The 20,315-nt window shown below is 49.9% G+C and overlaps 1 protein-coding gene across 1 annotated transcript in view; it reads left to right on the top strand.

The window, feature by feature from the left end:
* The window catches only part of SLC6A17 (solute carrier family 6 member 17), a 32,589-nt gene that overhangs the window by 6,142 nt on the left and 6,132 nt on the right, over positions 1-20,315 (top strand). The window contains exons 2-11 of the mRNA XM_058819307.1: positions 3,361-3,780; positions 9,506-9,663; positions 11,053-11,179; positions 12,578-12,759; positions 14,174-14,284; positions 15,957-16,198; positions 16,475-16,667; positions 17,819-18,011; positions 18,326-18,485; positions 19,700-19,862. Coding sequence (XP_058675290.1) covers positions 3,495-3,780; positions 9,506-9,663; positions 11,053-11,179; positions 12,578-12,759; positions 14,174-14,284; positions 15,957-16,198; positions 16,475-16,667; positions 17,819-18,011; positions 18,326-18,485; positions 19,700-19,862 — 1,815 coding nt within the window. The 5' untranslated portion in view covers positions 3,361-3,494. The remainder of the gene's footprint in view (positions 1-3,360; positions 3,781-9,505; positions 9,664-11,052; positions 11,180-12,577; positions 12,760-14,173; positions 14,285-15,956; positions 16,199-16,474; positions 16,668-17,818; positions 18,012-18,325; positions 18,486-19,699; positions 19,863-20,315) is intronic.

A 20,315-nucleotide genomic window follows, 5' to 3' on the forward strand; every position in this document is an offset into this window, starting at 1 on the left:
TATTTTATGGGTCCTAAAGAGAAACTTTAGAGAATCCTAAGAGCTACTGGAACCCCAAGCCCTCCTGGTGCTCTGCAGGAGCTGCTGAGCAGACAGGGAGCAGCGAACAGCCCGTGGGTGATTTAGGTGATTTATCCAGCTCTGCACAAACCCACGCCGAGCCCGAGGCAGCGCTGATGGGAATCCTGCCCTTTCCTGGCTGCCGGGTGCTGCCCTGGCCGTGCTCCGCGCCCATCCCCAGCCGGCTGAGGATGCTCCAGCCCGGGCAGCCACGTGCCGGTAATTGCCACGATCGAGCAGCGAGCGGCTGCTGTGAATGAGCCCTCGTTAGGAAATTAAACATCGCTGGCCTGGCCTCGACAAAATAACTCAAGCGGCTTCTCCGGAGGAGCCGGATCCAGGAAAGATGTGGAGCCGAGATGGTTGCCTGGCAACGGATGCAGCCGACAGTTGAAAATAGATTTTTTTTTTTTTTTTTTTTTCATATAGGAACAGGGCCTGGCAAAGGGGGAACTTCCGACAGGGGTGAGAAAACACCGAGGTGAGCGTGGCTGAGGGGGAGGTTTCCTGCTGCTGGTGCTTGGCTGATGGGCTTTGCTGCCTGGGCTGAACCCACTGAATAGGGATGGGATTGTGGGCTGAGCTGGAGCAAAAATGCCCAAGAGGAGATGAAATAAACAGGGCAGGAGGCTTTTTCTCCTTTTAATGCCTTTATTAAAAGTGATCAGCTCAAGGTTGGGAAGCTCGACGGATCTGCAGCTTCTCCATCGCTGCTCCCAGGGTGACTCGTAGGAGGAGGTATGTGCAGCTTTATCCACTAAAGGGCAGAGCTGAGGGTCCCATCCTCATGAAAACAGTGGGGATATACCCCGTGTTACAACTTTTGGGTTTTCCAGTCTCGTGGTCTTGGTTCCAGCTGAGGTCTTTGCTCAGGATGAGGGACAACAAAGGTTCTCAGCATCTCTGCAGGCTCAGCACTCTGTTCCTTATGTCCAGACATCACTCTGATCTCTTAATTCTGTGTTGACTCATTGTTTTTGGGGTCTTTTCGGTAAGTTTGGTGGGGTAGCTTCTCATGGCATGCTGGTCCCGAGGTTATTTTGCATTCTCTCTTATGTCCCTGCCTCTCACCCATCTGGGGAGAAGAACCACCAACTTAGCCCCAAGCAGGGCTATATTGATACAAAAGGAGCAATTAATGAAAATGACTGATGGTTACAATAACAAAAACACAGATAGAACTTCACCTTGGCAACACTGGTTTCACTCTGCAACCTTTTTTTTCTAAAAAAAAAAAAAAAAAAAAAAAAAAAAAAAAAAAAAAAAGGCAGATTTTTTACTTATAACAGGAGAGAAGAGCTGGGAATGGCTCTGGAAAAGCCCCCAGGGTGGGAAGAGGTGGTACTGCACCCAGCTGGGGTGGGTCAGGTCTGGGAGCAGAGCACCACCATGGCCCAGGCACCAGCCTGGTGTCCCCTGGGAGCAGAGATGGAGAGGACAGCAAAGAGGAGAGTGCAGCTCTTCAGGAGGGTCCCTTTTCCAAGCTGAGGGATTTATTGTGGCAGTTCTGTGTTTTTCTCCCCAGCTGATATTGCACCATGATCCAGTTTGGGTCCAGTCTCTGCCCCATCTGACCCCAGTGCTCCCAGTATGGAGAGAAAGGACATGGTGCTTTCCCAGTTTGGGGATCCCCAGCCCAGTGGAGCAGATTTCCACAATGAACCCAAGATTTCTGAGGCAGGGGGGAAATCTGCAGGGCTGGGCTGGATTCTGGGCATCTCCTGAGGTGCTTCTGTGCAGGATTGCTCCTCCTGACCCACGCTGAAGGCTGAGGAAGTGAAGGTGCCAGGGGTGAAGGCTTTGCCTTGGCTGCTGCTGTTTTTGCAGCTGTTATCTGCTGTAAAGCTGCCTGGGGAGATTGAGCATCAGGCTCCAAGGCTTTTCAGTCACTCCTGATAACTTTCTGGGATGCAGAGATAGCCTGGGCATGTGTCACCGTGCCCTGAGTGCTCCCAAGCTGTCATGGAGCAAAGCTGGGGCTGTGCTGATGGTCAGGAGCGGAGGGAGCAGGACAGGCAGGGCAGAGGCTGGGTTTGGTGTCAGGCCTTGTGAGGTTCAGCTGCTGGGCTGGAGGTGTTACAGGGAAGATGTCACAGGGATGTGACCTGTCATCACCTGTCACTGTCCCCTGGAGCACAGGGAAACTCCTCTCTCTGGGACACAGGAGGTTCTTCTCCATTTCTCCATGGATGAGAGCAGCTGTGGCTGCCCCTGGATCCCTGCAAGTGTCCAAGGCCAGGCTGGATGGGGCTTGGAGCAGTCTGGGACAGTGGAAGGTGTCCCTGGTCCATGGAAGGTGTCCCTGGTCTATGGAAGGTGTCCCTGGTCCATGGAAGGTGTCCCTGCCCATGGCAGGGGTGGGCTTGGATGAGCTTTAAGGTCCCTTCAACCCATACCATCCTGGTACTCTCTAATTCTCAACCAGAACGTTGCTCCTGGTCCATCATTCCTGGAGCTGGACACCCTCCAGGTTCAGGTGAATGTCCCAAGATATGGGGGATTGACACCGTTCTCTCCTGGTGCTGCAGGTCCCAAATCACAGGGGATGGACACCTTTCTCTCCTGATGCTGGAGGTCCTACCAGCTCACAGGGATGGACACCTTTCTCTCCTGGTGCTGCAGGTCCCAAATCACAGGGAATTCCTTCTCTCCTCACAGGGGACCCCTTCTCTCTGGGTGTTGCAGGTCCCACCAGCTCACAGGGGATGGACACCTTTCTCTACTGGAGCTGAAGGTCCCAAATCAAAGGGGTGGACACCCTTCTCTCTGAGTGCTGCAGGTCCCAGACACAGAGGATGGATGTCCTTCTCTCCTGCTGCTGCCGGTCCCAAGACATGAAGGGATGGACACCCTTCCCTCCTGGTGCTGCAGGTTTCCCAAATCACAGGGAATTCTTTCTCTCCTTACAGGGGAACCCTTCTCGCTGGGTGCTGCAGGTCCCACCAGCTCACAGGGGGTGGACACCTTTCTCTCCTGGTGCTGCAGGGATGGACACCCTTCTCTCTGGGTGCTGCAGGGATGGACACCCTTCTTTCCAGGTGCTGCAGGTCCCAAACCACACGGAATGGACACCCTTCTCTCTGGGTGCTGTAGGTCCCAGCTCACAGGGGGTGGACACCTTTCTCTGTGGGTGCTGCCATTCCCACCAGCTCACAGTGGTGGACACCCTTCTTCTCTCCTGGTGCTCCAGGTCCCAATCACAGGGGATGTTCACCCTTCTCTCCTGGTGCTGCCCTTCCCACCATACCACTGCAGATAAGCCAAACCCAACTGACCCTGGCTGACCCTTTCCCCACACAGGTCCTGCTGATGAAGAGGAGGTGAGGCCCGAGCTGTAGCTCCCCCTCTGTGCTGCTCCCTGCAGGACCTTCCTCCTCTTCCTCTTCCTCCTCCTCCTCCTCCTCCGTGCCCAATCCCGCCGCGGGGCCGCCCCGATGCCGAAGAACAGCAAGGTGACGCAGCGGGAGCACAGCAGCGAGCATGTCACCGAGTCGGTGGCCGACCTGCTGGCCCACCAGGAGCCCGTGGACTACAAACGCAGCGTCCTCAACGTGACAGGGGACGCGTGGGACAAGCAGAAGGAGGGGGACGAGGATCTGGAGGCGGAGAACCGGCCGGCGTGGAACAGCAAGCTGCAGTACATCCTGGCGCAGATCGGCTACTCCGTGGGGCTGGGCAACGTCTGGCGCTTCCCCTACCTCTGCCAGAAGAATGGAGGAGGTGAGACATGGGCAGGGATGGGCTCGGGGTTTGAAATGGGGCAGGGATGGGCTCGGGTTTGGTGTTGCTGAAATGGCTCCTGAGGTATTAAAGAGTCTTTTTCCCATCCCCGTGACAGAAGAAGTCGAGAATCCTCAGCTCTGGTTTTCAAGGTTTATTTTCTGTTATCTATTCCATTCTTTCTCTGACCCACTGAGAGCTGTTCAGCAGGTTGGGTTGTGACACAGTGACTGCCCTTGGGGTGGTGTTAGTTCTTTATAATAAGACCTACCTGTACTTTATTTACAATAATGGGGAAGTGCCAGCAACATCTGGTGCTTCCCCTACCTCTGCCAGAACAATGGAGATGGGGCAGGGATGGGCTAGGGTTTTGTGTTGCTGAAATGGCTCCTGAGGGATTAAAGAGTCTTTTTTCCCAACCCCACGACAGAAGAAGTTGAGATTCGTTGGTTTTGGTTTTCAAGGTTGTTTATTTTCTCTTATGTATTCCATTCTTTCTCTGACCTCAACCCGACCTGCTGAGATCTGTCCAGTAGGTTGGTTTGTGGCACACTGACCGCCCTTGGGGTGGTGTTAGTTTTTTATACTAAGAACTATGTGTACTTTATTTACCTTTATTTACCCTACCTCTGCCAGAAGAATGAAGGAGATGAGACATGGGGCAGGGATGGTCTTGGGTTTGGTGTCGCTGAAATGGCTCCTGAGGTATTAAAGGGTCTTTTTTTCCCAGTCCTGTGACCAAAGAAGAAGTTGAGATTCCTCAGCTCTGCTTTTCAGGGTTGTTTATTTTTTCTTTTCTATTCCATTCTTTGAGATCTGTCCAGCAGGTTGGGTTGTGGCACAGTGACTGCCCTTGGGGTGGTGTTAGTTCTTTATACTAAGAACTACATGTACTTTATTTACAATAATGGGGAAGTGCCAGACACATCAGAAGAATGGAGGAGGTGAGAGATGGGGCAGGGATGGGCTTGGGTTTTGTGTTGCTGAAATGGCTCCTGAGGGATTAAAGAGTCTTATTTTCCAGCCGTGTGACCAAAGAAGTTGCGATTCCTTGGTTCTGGTTTTCAAGGTTGTTTATTTTTCCTTATCTATTCAATTCTTTCTCTGACCCGCTGAGGTCTGTCCAGCAGGTTTCCAAGAGCAGCCCAGAGGGTCAGGTCTCTCCCAGCTGTGCTGAGCCCCACCACCCTTCATGACACCAATGAGAGGGTGGGTTCCTCATTATTAATCCAAACCCAGTCCCATTGGAGGGAGCCAGGACAGTGCCCCTGTCCTCTCTGTGTTCCCAGTGCTCCATCTTTTACCATGGCCCCAGCCCTGCAGCTGCCCTCAATAATTCAAACATCTCCTGTGTCACATCAGGATGAGTCATTCGTGAGTGCAGTCAGCACTCCCCTCCCTCCCAGGGCTGCTCAGCCCCATTCCCTTCCCTCCCCATCCAGGATGGAGCTGGTAGTGCCTGACTCCTGCATCTCAGCACCTCCCAGAGCCCTGCTTGGCTCAGTTTGGCTTGGTTTTGGCTAAGCACAGCTCTTCGTGGGTGTTCACCCCAAATTCAGGGCTGGGAGGGGTCAGCACAGCCCTGCTGGCTTCATCACACAGCTGGCCTCTGATTGCCAAGAAAGTTTTCCCCATTAAATGAGATTTAGAACCAGATTTCCCCATTAAAGGATATTTAGAACCAGATTTCCCCATTAAATGAGATTTTTAAACCAGATTTAGAGCCAGAGGTTGGAGAACCAGCATCCTCCTTCTCTGCAAGGATTAACCCGGCTGTGCTTCAGTTTCCCCATGCCACCGCAATCTGTAATTAACCATAATTAGTGCACTCAGTGAAAAATCCTCAGCTTAGGCTGAGATCTCTGCTGTCCTGTTATTTGGGGGGTTTTTTTCCTCAGCTGAGCAGTGCAGGGGTTTGGGTGTTGGGGAAGATGAAACAGGAAAACCTTATAAATATGATTGCCTGGGAAAAGATTTTGAGAATATGGAAACTATAAGTGAGATTGAAATGAAAGCAAGCTTTGAGATCCCTCAGTTACTGAACAACTGGAAAACAATGGTGTGGCCAGCTGAAGGTGATCCCCTTTTGATGGAACAACACCCTCTGCTTGCAGACAGGCCCAAGGGTCAGAGCAGACCCTGCAGCTTGGCAGAAGGGCCCAAAGAGGAGTTTTTAGGGTTTAAAATGTAACCCAGTGTGGTAATGAAATGATTCTTATAGGCTGTGTGTAAATGCTATAGGATTTGTATCTTGTACTAGATTGGTTAGTGAGAATTAGAATATTCAACACATAAGATTTATGGTATTGTAACGGGAACTTTGCTCTCTTAGCTCTTGTCTATTAGCACTTGCCTTTTACGCTTTTATCCCTTTTACTCTCTTACCCTTTTACTCTCTTACCCTCTCATCCTCTCTGCCCCTCTCTTCTCTCAGTCCTGCCCCAGCTGTGGCTGGCAGCTCCCAGCAGGGCCCTGCACCCAGGCCCTTTGCAATAACCCACAAGTTCCCAGCCCTGGCTGCAGAGATCTCTCCTCTCCTCTCCATCCATCCTGACCGTCCTGCCCCCGATGCTCCGACATTTGGGGGGGGACGGACAGACAGACAGAGCTTTCCTGGCGCTCTGAGCAGCTCCAGGATGCGGTGGCTGTGGCTGCTTTCCCTGCTTTCCCCCAGCAGGTGTGTGCGGGGGAGAGAGGCTGCTGTTGCTGCCAGCATGGGCTGCAGCCAAATCCCCAGGACTTGGCGTGCCAGGAGCCAGAACGGGCTGCCAGCTCTGCCCTGGTGCTGCACAGGCGTGAGCTGCTCACCTTTACAGGCACCACAGCAAGGAAATCTCCAATGCTGGACAAATTTGCATCTGAATCTGTCTCACATCCACCTGTCTGTAGGGTCAGATAGCCAGGAGAGTGTTGCACAGATGGGATGCTCGTGGTCCTTCCTGAATTTCCCTGAGCTCCAGCTCTGCTCTCTGCCTCTCCTTTTACCCTCCCACTCACCCTGGGCTGCTGCACCTCAATATTACCAGATGGGGTCTATGTATAAATCACAAATGGGATGGGATTGCTAGGAATGTGCCTTGAGCTGTTTTATTTTTCAGCATCAGTCTCATTACATGGTTATGACAATGGGAAGGTGCCACCAGCTCACATCCCAGGCAGCAGACAAAGAACTCAATGTTACAACTTACTTTAATAGTTTTTTGACCAATCACACAAAGCAAAAGCACATTGACAGTATTTATATCTGTATGGTATATATTCTATATTGACAGTAGTTCTATCCACCACTATAAGCACACGTACCTGTGGTAAAAACAATGCTTGCTTATTTCGAATACAATACCTGCTTGTAAGCCTTAAAACACAATGCACAGAGCTCCATTATTAAGCTTAGAACTCCCTAATATCTCAGTAGATAAACTTTTCTGTAGCTTAGGGAGTTATTCTACACAAGCATTAATACACAGACCATTGTTCTATTTGTCCTTACTTTCTACTTCTTGCATAATTTTTCTGCTGACCAATCTCATGGCTGCTGCTTAGCTCTAATTGCAGTTCTGCTGTGTCTGAGGCCTTTTGCAGCTTTCCCAAACCCCTCTGATTTTGTGGATTCCCACACCCAATTTCTCTCCCTGCCCCCATTTTTAACACACCATCCCCACCCGTGCTGGGGCTGATTCTCTCTGCAGAGTCCCTGCTTGGAGCAGCACCCCCTGCCCAGGTCCTGCCTGGCCTGGGGAGTGGTGTGTGACCGTGTTCACAGAGGTCCCGGGATGAGGGAAGAGACGGGGATCTGACTCCATGTTTCAGAAGGCTTTATTTATTATTTTATTATATATATTATATTAAAACTATACTAAAAGAATAGAAGAAAGGATTTCATCAGAAGGCTAGCTAAGAATAGAATAGGAAAGAAAGAATGATAACAAGGGTTTGTGGCTTGGAGTCTCTGTCTGAGCCAGCTGACTGTGATTGGCCATTAATTACAAACAACCAACATGACACCAATCACAGATGCACCTGTTGCATTCCACAGCAGCAGATAACCATTGTTTACATTTTGTTCCTGAGGCCTCCCAGCTTCTCAGGAGGAAAAATCCTAAGGAAAGGATTTTTCATAAAAGATGTCTGTGACAGTGGTGGCTGTCACTGGAGTGTCAATCCAGGCGGGAATTTTGGTTGTCTTTGGACTTTCTGCTACCCTGCAGGAGCCGGGCACATTCTCCTGAGGCCATTCCTGAGCTGCTGGCAGGAGCTGGAGCTGTTCCTCAGGCAGGAGCTGCAGCGTGAGTCATCGCATCCCTTACGGTCATCGCTTCTGCTTCGGGAACCACCAGCTCCTCCAGCCCCAGCACTCAGACAGACATTAATTGAGTTTTAATCTGAGTTGTTTCCACTCCTTTGCCACGCAGCGTGGCACATGGCACGGGGATGCTGCTGCTGGGAATGTGGGATGTCCAGGGGGATGTGTTGGGACAGGGGGAACAGGACAGCTCCAGGAATGTGGCTGTGTCCCCAGGGGTCAGCTCATGGAGGTGGCTCTTTGCACATGGTGTATCAGTTTGGAAAGCCAGGTGTCTGCTAAGGAAGGAGCCTCACCTGAAATGGAAAATGTAAACCCCCTCCCTCTGAATTGCTATAAATTTGAAATTAAGGGGCTCTCAGGCAAAAATATGGGAGCAGGAATAACAGTTCTTTATTGGGGAACAAAATAAAAGGATAAAATAAACAATGCAGTACACTAGAACAACACTGACAGAGTCAGAACCCAACCTGACACCCTGTGGGTCAGGCTGTTGGCAGCAGTCCCATTGGAATTGTGGCTCAGCCCTCCTGCAGTGTCAGGGCTGGTTCTGCTGGAGCAGGGATCCTGGAGAAAGGTGCAGTCTCTGCCTCTGAAGATGCAGTGGAAGAAGAGGCAGCTGCTGTTCCTCTGGGCAATCCAGTGCAGAAGCTGTGCTGGTGTTTCAGAATCTCCAGATTATATCTGGGTAGGAATGCTTGGCTCCTCCCTCTGGGCTCACATCTCCCAATGGGATGCTGTAGTTCTTATCAGCCATGCAGGACACTCAGTGGCCATGAACAGAAGAGATCTGGAGGGAGGATTTGCTGTAGGAGAGATAAAGAAAACTGCCCAATGAACAGAAGATAACTGCCTCATCTCTGACAGATGGCAATGAAATGAACATTGCTTTGCAATCCAGGACACATTGGAGATTTGTCTGTGTGGATTCAGGGAGTCCTTGGGGACCTTGGGGTCAATCCCACATGATCCACACTGGCAGGGAATGCCACAGCCTTTGCTTCCATATGTGTGTTTCTTCCTCTCCACAGCTTCTCCTCTGGCCAAGCTCTGATCTGCATTCCTGGACCACAAAACCATGGAAACGTTTAGGTTGGAAAACCTCCCTAAGATCATTGAGTCCAAATATAAACCCAGCCCAAGGCCACCCCCAGCCCATGTCCCCAGCTGGCACACCCACACGGTTTTTAAGCCCTTGCAGGGATGGGGATTGCCCTGCTGCCCTGCACAGCCTGTGCCAGTGCCTGACCATCCTTCCATGAAGAAATTTGTCCCCATATCCAATCTCAGCCTCCCATGGTACAACTTGAGGCTGTTTACAAATGAAGTGATGGACCAGGCAGAGCCTGCCCAGCTCTGCCCTGCTTGTCCATCTGTCCTCGGAGCAGGGAGATCAGGAATGACTTTTCTCTCCCCTTCCAGGTGCCTACCTGGTCCCTTACCTGGTCCTGCTCATCATCATCGGGCTGCCCCTGTTCTTCCTGGAGCTGGCCGTGGGGCAGAGGATCCGCCGGGGCAGCATCGGTGTCTGGAACTACATCTGCCCCCGCCTGGGGGGCATCGGCTACGCCAGCTGCCTGGTGAGCACAGCCCTGCCCTGGGACCCTCCAGAGCCACCCCGGGACCTTCCAGGGCCACCCCAGGGACCCTCCAGCCCTGGGGACTCTCCAGGGCCAGCCCGGGAACTTCCAGGGCCACTCCTGGGGACCCTCCAACCTCACCCCGGGGGCCTCCAGCCCTGGGGACCCTCCAGCCTCACTCAGGGGACCCTCCAACTGTGCCCTGGGGACCCTCTAGTCCCAGGGACCCTCCAGCCCCATCCTGGGGACCCTCCAGCCCCAGAGACCCTCCAGGGCCAACCCGGGGTCCCTCCAGCCCTGAGGACCCTCAAGCCTCATTCTGGGGACTCTCAAGCCCCACCCCAGGACCCTCCAGGGCCACCCCGGGGTCTGCAGGGTGAAGCAAACCTCCAGCAGCCCCAGGGTGTAGGAATGGGCCCCTTGTTGACAGAGTGACAAATTATCCTTTGTCTCCTCAAAAAGGAAAAGACCCCAGAAGTTTCTGTCCTCGATTAGGTGAAAAGACACCTCATAGGACTTGGGGGACTTCACCTCAAACTTAAGGATAGCCAATTGGACAGGAGCTAAAAAGTGTCACCTAATCAATTTACTAGAAAAAGAAGAGAACAAAAAACAAATGACTTTTGTGAGGTGTTTTACCAGGAGCAAGAACCTCTTGCACTTAGCTCAGTTTTTTTTTCTGTTTTTTATTTTGCCTTTTATTAAACCTTTTTGTTTCCAACACTGCAACAAGAGCCAGCCTGCTGATTTTTATGCCTCCAAAGGTAGCTGAGCTATCTTGGGTGAGTAATAGACCTCCAAGAGCTTATGAGACCTGGCTCAAAGAAGCTCCTGTAACACCAGGGGGAGGCTGGAGAGGTCAAGAGGTGTTTTTGCAGCTCCACCCATGGCTAGGGGCTTGTGATGGTGTTCACAGGGGTCTGAGGATGAGGGAAGAGACGAGGATCTGACTCCATGTTTCAGAAGGCTTGATTTATTATTTTATTATATATATTACATTAAAACTATACTAAAAGAATAGAAGAAAAGATTTCAGCAGAAGGCTAGCTAAGCTAAGAATAGAATGGAATGATAACAAAGGTTTGTGGCTCAGACAGAGAGTCTGAGCCAGTTGGGCTGTGATTGGCCATTAATTAGAAACAACCACACGAGACCAATCACAGATGCACCTGTTGCATTCCACAGCAGCAGATAACACTTTGTTCCTGAGGCCTCTCAGCTTCTGAGGAGGAAAAATCCTAAGGAAAGGATTTTTCATGAAAAGATGTCTATGACAGGGGCTGGTTTGGGAATGCTCCCACCCCTGATCCCAGCAGCCCCGGAAGTGCTCTGGGCACATTTCACTGCCCTGTGGTTTGATGCTATGTTCTCCTCCTTCCTCCCTTCCAGGTCTGTTTTTTTGTTGGTCTCTATTACAACGTTATCATTGGCTGGAGCATCTTTTACTTCTTCAAGTCCTTCCAGTACCCCCTGCCCTGGAGCGAGTGCCCCATCGTAAGGAACGGCTCGGTGGCTGGTGAGGCACAGGGAATGGGCTGGGAGGGAGCAGGGACCAGGCAAGGGGGGCTCTGGGACGGTGTGGGACATGTCACCAACCCCAGCAGAACATGGGGCTACAGCAGGTAGAGGTTCCTCTCTGGTCCAACTGACCATGTGAAGAACTTCCCCTTGGGTTGGATGAGTGCCTCTGGTGTTCTCTGTCCCCACTGATGGGATTTGATGCCAGTTTGGGAATCCAGGGTCTGATCCAGTGGGCAATCCCCACTGATGGGATTTGATGCCAGTTTGTCAATCCAGAATCCCGAATCCCCACTCATGGGATTTCATACCAGTTTGGGAATCCACAAACCCCACTGATGGGATTTGATGCCAGTTTGGGAATCCAGAATGGGATTTGATTCCAATTTGTCGATCCAGAATCCCCACTGATGGGATTTGATGCCACTTCGGGAATCCAGAGTCCCGAATCTCCACTGATGGGATTTGATACAAGTTTGGGAGTCCAGAATCCCCACTGATGGGATTTGATGCCGGTTTGGGAATCCAGAATGGGATTTGATACCAGTTTGGGTATCCAGAATGGGATTTGATGCCACTTTGGCAATCCAGAGTCCCCACTGATGGTATTTCCAGGCTGCCTCAGTGCTTGAGGCCAGGCTCTGACCCAGGACCGTGGGGGGAGGCAGAGAGAATCAGGCGGAGGCTGCTCCACTGCCTGACTGAGACATGGATGGAGCTAATGAGGTTTTATAACATCTGAGCATCAGCTTGGGACTCTCTGAGAGGTTTTATAGCAAATGAAAATGTCTCTCCCTGTATTTAACATCTCATTTTCACCCAGCAGTAGTTTTATGTCCTGTCTCTTCTTTTCCCTGCTAAGAATGAGCCCCATAAATTTCTGTCCCTCAGTTTCCAGAGGTGTCTCTCCCTTCCCTGGCTGCCTCCAGCAGATCTCTGTGACTCTGTTCACAGGGGTCTGAGGATGAGGGAAGAGACGTGGATCTGACTCCAGGTTTCAGAAGGCTGATTTATTATTTTATGATATATATTACATTAAAACTGTGATAAAAGAATAGAAGAAAGGATTTCATCAGAAGGCTAGCTAAGAATAGAATAGCAAAGAAGAATGATAACAAACGTTTGTGGCTCAGGCTCTGCCCGAGCCAGCTGACTGTGATTGGCCATTAATTAGAAACAACCACATGAGACCAATCACAGATGCACCTGTTGCATTTCACAGCAGCAGATAATCATTGTTTACATTTTGTTCCTGAGGCCTCCCAGCTTCTCAGGAGGAAAAATCCTAAGGAAAGGATTTTTCATAAAAGATGTCTGTGACAGGTCTCTGACATTTGACCAGCTCAGGAGACAGTGGATGCCTCTCCCCTCATGCTCTCCTGCCTCTCTCCTGCAGTTGTGGAGCCAGAATGTGAGAGGAGCTCAGCCACCACCTACTTCTGGTACCGGGAGACCCTGGACATCTCCAACTCCATCTCTGAGAGCGGGGGGCTCAACTGGAAGATGACCCTGTGTCTGCTGGTGGCCTGGAGCCTTGTTGGCTTGGCCATGATCAAAGGCATCCAGTCCTCGGGGAAGGTGGGTGTTGGTGGCTGCCTGAGCCTGGCTGGGCTCTGTCCTGGGAGCAGGAACGTGCTGGACACACTGTCCTGCGTCCCATTTCCAGAGGAATGCTGTGTCCCCTGGGATGGTCACACCCACCCAAAAGCTGGGGTCACCTCTGGAGGGATCCAGAGTAAGATCAGCAGAGGGTTTAGGGAAGAGGTTTAATCCAACTGACACGCGCAGCAAGGCCTTGGTCACCAGCACAGAATCCCCCTGAGCTCCAGCACTTCACAGAATCAGTTAGGTTGGAAAAGGCCTTTGAGGACATCAAGTCCAACCTGTGGCCCAACACCACCCTGTCAGCCAGACCATGGCACTGAGACCCACATCCAGCCTTTCATTAAACACCTCCAGGTATGGTGATCCAGCAGCTCCCTGGCCAGCCCCTTGTGATGCCCATTCACTTGTTCTGTGAAGATCTTCTTCCTAATGTCCACCTAAAGCTCCTTTAGTGCAGCTTGAGGCTGTGTCCTCTTGTCTTTTCCTGGAAGCAGAGCCTGACCCCCGCTGGCTGCACTCTCCTGTCAGGGAGCTGTAGAGAGTGATGGGGTCACCCCTGAGCCTCCTCTTCTCCAGGATAAACAACACTGACAGAGTCAGAACCCAACCTGACACCCTGTGGGTCAGGCTGTTGGCAGCAGTCCCATTGGAATTGTGGCTCAGCCCTCCTGCAGTGTCAGGGCTGGTTCTGCTGGAGCAGGGATCCTGGAGAAAGGTGCAGTCTCTGCCTCTGAAGATGCAGTGGAAGAAGAGGCAGCTGCTGTTCCTCTGGGCAATCCAGTGCAGAAGCTGTGCTGGTGTTTCAGAATCTCCAGATTATATCCGGGTAGGAATGCTTGGCTCCTCCCTCTGGGCTCCCATCTCCCAGTGGGATGCTGTAGTTCTTATCAGCCCTGCAGTGACATTCAATAGCTGTTATCAGCAGATGTCCCCTCCCGAGGGAGGAGTGATTGTGATCACTCAGAGAGAGAGAAGGAAAACTGCCCACTTGACAAAAGAAAATCTGCCATACAGATGGTAATAGAAAACAACTTGCCTTGCAATCTGGAACAACAGGTGAAGAATCCCTGCCCTGCTCCTGCTGGCCACATCATTCCTGATCCAGGCCAGGAGTCATTGGCCTCCTTGGCCACCAGGGCACTCTGCTGGCTCATGTCCAGCTGCTGCCCATCAGTGCCCCCAGGTCCCTTTCAGCCTGGCCACTGCCCAACCAACTGCACCATCCTGCCTGAGGGGTCCCACATTCATCCCTGGGGATCCAGCCCCATCCTGGGGAGGGAAACGCTCCCTTCTCCCCCCTGTGAGCTGTCCCAGTGCTGGGTGGGAGGGTGGCTGGGCCCAGGAGCAGGAATTGAGGCTGTGTGTGTGTTCATCCCTCCTGCTCCAGGTGATGTACTTCAGCTCCCTCTTCCCATACCTGGTGCTTGTTTGCTTCTTGGTGCGGGGGCTGCTGCTGCGTGGGGCAGTGGATGGGATCATGCACATGTTCACACCCAAGGTGAGAGTTCCAAGTTCTACTTTCCTTCCTGGCTGGTCATGCCCTATTTTCCCTTATTCTCTTATTATTCCCCTTATTTTCCTCCCCATCCTGAAAATCAAAGTACCAGCCCCAAACTTGGGGATCCTGATAGATCATCAGGGTGTGGAGTGGCTCCCAAAATTCAGGATGTGGCCAGGACAGCCACGAGCCTCACAGACTCCATCCTCAGCTACCCAGATGCAACATTATATTTATTGCTTCTATTAAAATTTTCAAATATCAATATTTGAAATATCAGTATTTTATTATATTTCTATATACATTCCCTTGGGCACCTCTGTGCCCCCCAATATATTTCTGGGGGGCACAGAGGTGCCCAAGGGAATGTATAAATACAAAGATTTAATGGAGAGATGCTGGCTGGCAGAAAAACCTCTGCTGGTGGTATGCACTTATTAATTAAGCAGCTAATTAATTAATTAGGCGGAGATGTAGATGAATCAGCTCAGCCAGCGAGGCTGTTAGAAGACATTAATTATGGTTCCTTGATGAATGATGCTGGGAGGTCTCCAGGCTGCAGCTCTGGCTCCTGGGAGAGGGAGAACATGGCTGGGGGGGGACCACAGCAGAAACTAAGAGGGTTTAACTCTTGTTTAAGGCTTTGAAGGCCTTCAGTTTAGGTAATCCTAAGTTTCTTAGACAATGGTAAGGATTATAGGGGAGATAGGAAGGAGGGTGATGGACATGGTGGTTAAGATGGCAATTATGATGCTGATTGGTTTGCTAGTACGTCATTGTTTTATATGGTTTGTGGTGTGTGTCCTGACCTCTCCGTGCCTCAGTTTCCCTCTCTGTGAATGAGGAGTATCACCAGCTGGGGTCTGTGTACAAATCATAAATGGGACAGGACTGCTGTGGAACTGCCTTGAGCTGTTTTATTTTTCAGCATCAGTCTCATTACATGGTTATGACAATGGGAAGATGCCATCAGCTCACATCCCCAGTAGCAGACAAAGAACTCAATGTTATAATTCACTTTATAAGTTTTTTGCCCAATCACACAAAGCAAAAGCACATTGACAGTATTTATATCTGTATTGTATATATTCTATATTGACAGTAGTTCTATCCAACCACTATAAGCACATGTACCTTTGGTTAAAACAATGCTTGCTGATTTCGAATACAATACCTGCTTGTAAGCCTTAAAACACAATGCACAGAGCTCCATTATTAAGCTTCAAACTTCCTAATATCTTGCTAGATAAACTTTTCTGCAGCTTAGGGAGTTATTCTGGACAAGTGTTAATACACAGACAATTGTTCTATCTGTCCTTGCTTTTCTACTTTTTAAGTAATTTTTCTGCTGACCAATCTCATGGCTACTACTTAGCTCCAATCCCAGTTCTGCTGTCTCTGAGGCCTGCCTTTTGCAGCTTTCCCAAAACCCTCTGATTTTATGGATTCCCGCAATGAGAAGGATCTTTGATTGCTGGGTAAAGCCAGACCTGAGTATGGCAGATCATGGAATAACAGAGTGGTTTGGGTTGGAAGGAGCCTTAGAGATCATTTCCTTTCACCACCCCACCAAAGCAGCCACAGCTGCCCCCAAAACCACCTCAGCCCTTTTAATGTCACTCTGGGATGGGCTGTGGGACCACCTAACTCCTTCTTCTGTCTTTCCTCCAAGCTGGACAAGATGCTGGACCCCCAGGTGTGGCGTGAAGCAGCCACGCAGGTTTTCTTCGCCCTGGGCCTGGGTTTTGGGGGGGTCATTGCCTTCTCCAGCTACAACAAGCAGGACAACAACTGCCACTTCGATGCCACCCTCGTCTCCTTCATCAATTTCTTCACGTCCGTGCTGGCCACCCTGGTTGTGTTTGCTGTGCTGGGCTTCAAGGCCAACATCATGAACGAGAAATGCGTGGTGGAGTAAGATTTGCTTTTTCTCTGTTTGGGGTAGGCAGGTCTTTGATGCTGCCAGTTGTGGTGGGTCTGGAGCTGGATGATGCTGGGGTTTGGTGGACCCACATTCCTGATGGTCAGGAGTTGGATTTGCAGGGATGCACCTCTGTAGCTCAGGGAGTTGGACATTGAGCTCCTCCAAGCTAAAATCCAGCCCCAAGATGGGCTCAATCTGCAGCTGGGCTGTGAATCCAGCGTGTCTCAGGTGCCTTGCATCAGCTGAGGGGTTCTGCTCTCCCTTAGGAACGCTGAGAAGATCTTGGGCTACCTGAACACCAATGTGCTGAGCCACGACCTCATCCCACCCCACGTGAACTTCTCCCACCTCACTGCCAAGGACTACAACGAGATGTACAGGGTGATCATGACGGTGAAGGAGGGGCACTTCAAAGAGCTGGGCCTGGACGCCTGCCTGCTGGAGGATGAGCTCAACAAGGTACCTGGTGGCACTCCTGGAGGGACCAGCAGGACTGTGACCATGTTCACAGGGTCTCAGGTTGAGGGAAGAGACGAGGATCTGACTCCATGTTTCAGCAGGCTTGATTTATTATTTTGTGATATATATTACATTAAAAATACTAAATACTAATACTAATAAATAGTATCAATAATACTATGAGTATTATTACTAATTATTATTAATATATAGTATTATATATAGCACTATATATAATATATAGTAATACTATAGTATTACTATAGCAACACTATAGTACTATATATATAATATATATTACTATATATTATATATGGTAATATATATAGTACTAATATCTAGTATTATATATAGTATACTAATATATATATAGTATACTATTATAGTATATATATAGTACGGTGTATATATATGATATATGATATATGATATATGATATATGATATATGATATAAATATAGATAATATATATGTGCATGTATATATAAAATATATAGTATATATATAAAATTTGGTATATATATAGTATACTAATATATAGTATTATTACTAATATATAGTATTAATAATACTACTAATACTAAAAGAATAGAAGAAAAGATTTCATCAGAAGGCTAGCTAAGAATAGAATCAGAAGGAATGATAACAAAGGCTCTGTCTTGGACTCTCTGTCTGAGCTAGCTGACTGTGATTGGCCATTCATTAGAAACAACCAACATCGGCCAATCACAGATGCACCTGTTGCATTCCACAGCAGCAGATAATAATTGTTTACATTTTGTTCCTGAGGCCTCTCAGCTTCTCAAAAGGAAAAAGTCCTAAAGAAAGAATTTTTCCTAAAATGTCTGCAACAGGTCACCCTCCCCATTGCCTCTCCCTGTGTCAATCCTGGCACATGGATCTGGAAAAATAACTTTTAGAGACCCTCCAGGGATGGAGAATCCAATTCCATGTTGTTTTACCCAGCACAAAGGGGTCGTACTGGGGTGGGAGAAGCTCTGTCCAGTACAAATCAAGCAGGGTCATCACCAACTCAGGCTGGGATTTTCTTTCCTTTAAGAGGGTTTGGTGAGGGAAACCTGAGAGGGGCTCAAACTCTGTGTCCCTGACAAGCTTCTTCTCATCTTTTGGTCCTCTCCCCACCTCAACAGTCAGTGCAAGGGACCGGCCTGGCCTTCATTGCCTTCACAGAAGCCATGACCCACTTCCCAGCCTCGCCCTTCTGGTCTGTCATGTTCTTCCTGATGCTGATCAACCTGGGCTTGGGGAGCATGATCGGGACCATGTCGGGCATCACCACGCCCATCATCGACACCTTCAAGGTGCGCAAGGAAGTGTTCACAGGTGAGGCCTCTTCTCCTGCAACCTCCTTGGGAAGGGCTGGGAGGTCCCCGTTGCCTTGAGGAGTCACTCCAGAAGAGGGTGGACAATGGTGGGGGGTGAACTGGGCCATGCCCATGCAGGGAATGGACCTTCTGGAGGTCTTGGTGTCCCTCAGGAGGCTCTGTTGACCATGCCCATGCAGGGAATGGAGCTTCTGGAGGTCTTCATGTCCTTCAGGAGGCTCTGCTGACCAGGCCCATGCAGGGAATGGAGCTTCTGGAGGTCCTGGTGTCCCTCAGGAGGCTCTGCTGACCAGGCCTGTTTGCTCCCCACAGTCGGTTGCTGCATCTTCGCCTTCGTGGTGGGGCTGATCTTTGTGCAGCGTTCTGGAAACTACTTTGTCACCATGTTTGACGATTACTCAGCCACGCTGCCGCTTACCGTGGTGGTCATCCTGGAGAACATCGCTGTGGCCTGGATTTACGGCACCAAGAAGTAAGGAAATTCTACAGCAAAAGGGATAACTGTGGTGTAACTCCTGACTAGAAACCTCTCCTTCCACCTCTTGGGTATTTCTTCATGAGGAAATGCTCCAAGGGTAGTTAGAGAGGCAGGAGTTTGGTTCATTCTGATCCTCCTGTTCTGTCCTGGTGTGGCACAGCCCCAGAAGTGGGTTCTTCTCATGGGTATCTCCTCTTGGTTGTGATGCTCTGTTACTTGTGATGACCCATTTTTCTGAGGTTTCCAGGTCCTTCTGGAAGGGGAGGCTGTTCCCCACAGTTCTCCTTGTTCAGAAGTTGTCCATAGCAAGGGCAGCTTTGGATAACACTCAGATGGTCTTGTCCTGAGTTTTCCACAAGTTCTTCAGGCTTGAGGGATGCTGTGATGGTCAGCTGGGTTCTTCAGGCTGTACCTTGAGCATCAGCAGGGCTCCTGGGAGGTTGTTTCTCACTCAGAGATAGATGTTGTGTATGCCCTGGAGGGGCTTCTCCTAAGTTACACCCCATTGGCTCCTTCCCCTGTTCCTATGCCTGAACAGAGGTGTTCCTGAGGCTCTCCCTCCCTTTCCCCTGATTGTGTCTCACCTTGATACTGCCTGGAGACCAAGGTCAGCTGGGAGGCCCCTGGGGGAGAGAGCTGGACCTTGGGGGAGTGTGTGTCAGAGAGGAGAACATCTCACTGCACAGCTGAATTAAACATCTGTGGATGGTGACAGTGGTCGCAGGGGTTTTTGGATGAGGGAAGAGATGAGGATTTGACTCTATATTTCAGAAGGTTTGATTTATTATTTTATGAAATATATATTACATTATAACTATAGTAAAAAGAATAGAAGGAGAAGTTTCATCTCAGAAGGCTATAGCTTAGCTAAGAATAGAATGGAGAAGAATGATAACAAAAGCAGCTGGCTTGGGCAGAGAGAGAGAGCCAGCTCTGCCATGAGTGGTCACTAAATCTAAATATCTACATGAGACCAATCATGGATCCACCTGTTGCATTCCACAGCAGCAGATAACCATTGTTTATATTTTGTTTCTGAAGCCTCTCAGCTTCTCAGAAGGAAAAATCCTAAGAAAGGATTTTTCATAAAAAGATGTCTGCGACAATGGATATTATGCAAAAGCCTTTTTTGCTTCTTTACCCTGGACTTCACTAGCAGCAATTCAAGCTGCAACAGGATGTCCCAGTTCCATGTTTTTCCTCGGCAGGTTCATGCAGGAGCTGACGGAAATGTTGGGTTTCAGGCCCTACCAGTTCTACTACTACGCCTGGAAGTACGTGTCCCCCATCTGCATGGCTGTGCTCATGACTGCCAGCATCATCCAGCTGGGAGTGAGCCCCCCGGGATACAGCGCCTGGATCAGAGAGGAGGTGAGCACAGCTCCCTCCCCTTCCCCACCCTGCCCCAGTCTTGGGTTTTTGGTTGTTAATTGCTGCCCCGAGATGTGCAGGATGTCTCTGTTTCAGCCTGTGTGCCCGAAGAATGAGTCAGAGCTCTTCACTTTTCGATCTTGAGGTTGTTTATTAATTCTTATCTATAAAATTTTCTTTCTGCCCAGCCGAGATCTGCTCAGCAGGGCAGCCACAGGCACTCTGTGTTGTCCTTTTATACTCCAAACTACGTATAACATATTTACACTTAATTCCCAATACCCATTACCTATGTTAGACAGTGCACTTCTACTCTAAACCAATCCCAAAGTGCCAACATCACTGCAGAAAATGGAGAACAAGAAGAAGAAGGAGAAAGGCTGGATGCACCCAGATTCCTCCATCTTTTCCCCATAACTCCCATACCAAAAATCCTAAAATCTGCATTTTCAC

This window comes from Ammospiza caudacuta, chromosome 24 (genome assembly GCF_027887145.1).
Source record: "Ammospiza caudacuta isolate bAmmCau1 chromosome 24, bAmmCau1.pri, whole genome shotgun sequence".
Classification (NCBI taxonomy): domain Eukaryota; kingdom Metazoa; phylum Chordata; class Aves; order Passeriformes; family Passerellidae; genus Ammospiza; species Ammospiza caudacuta.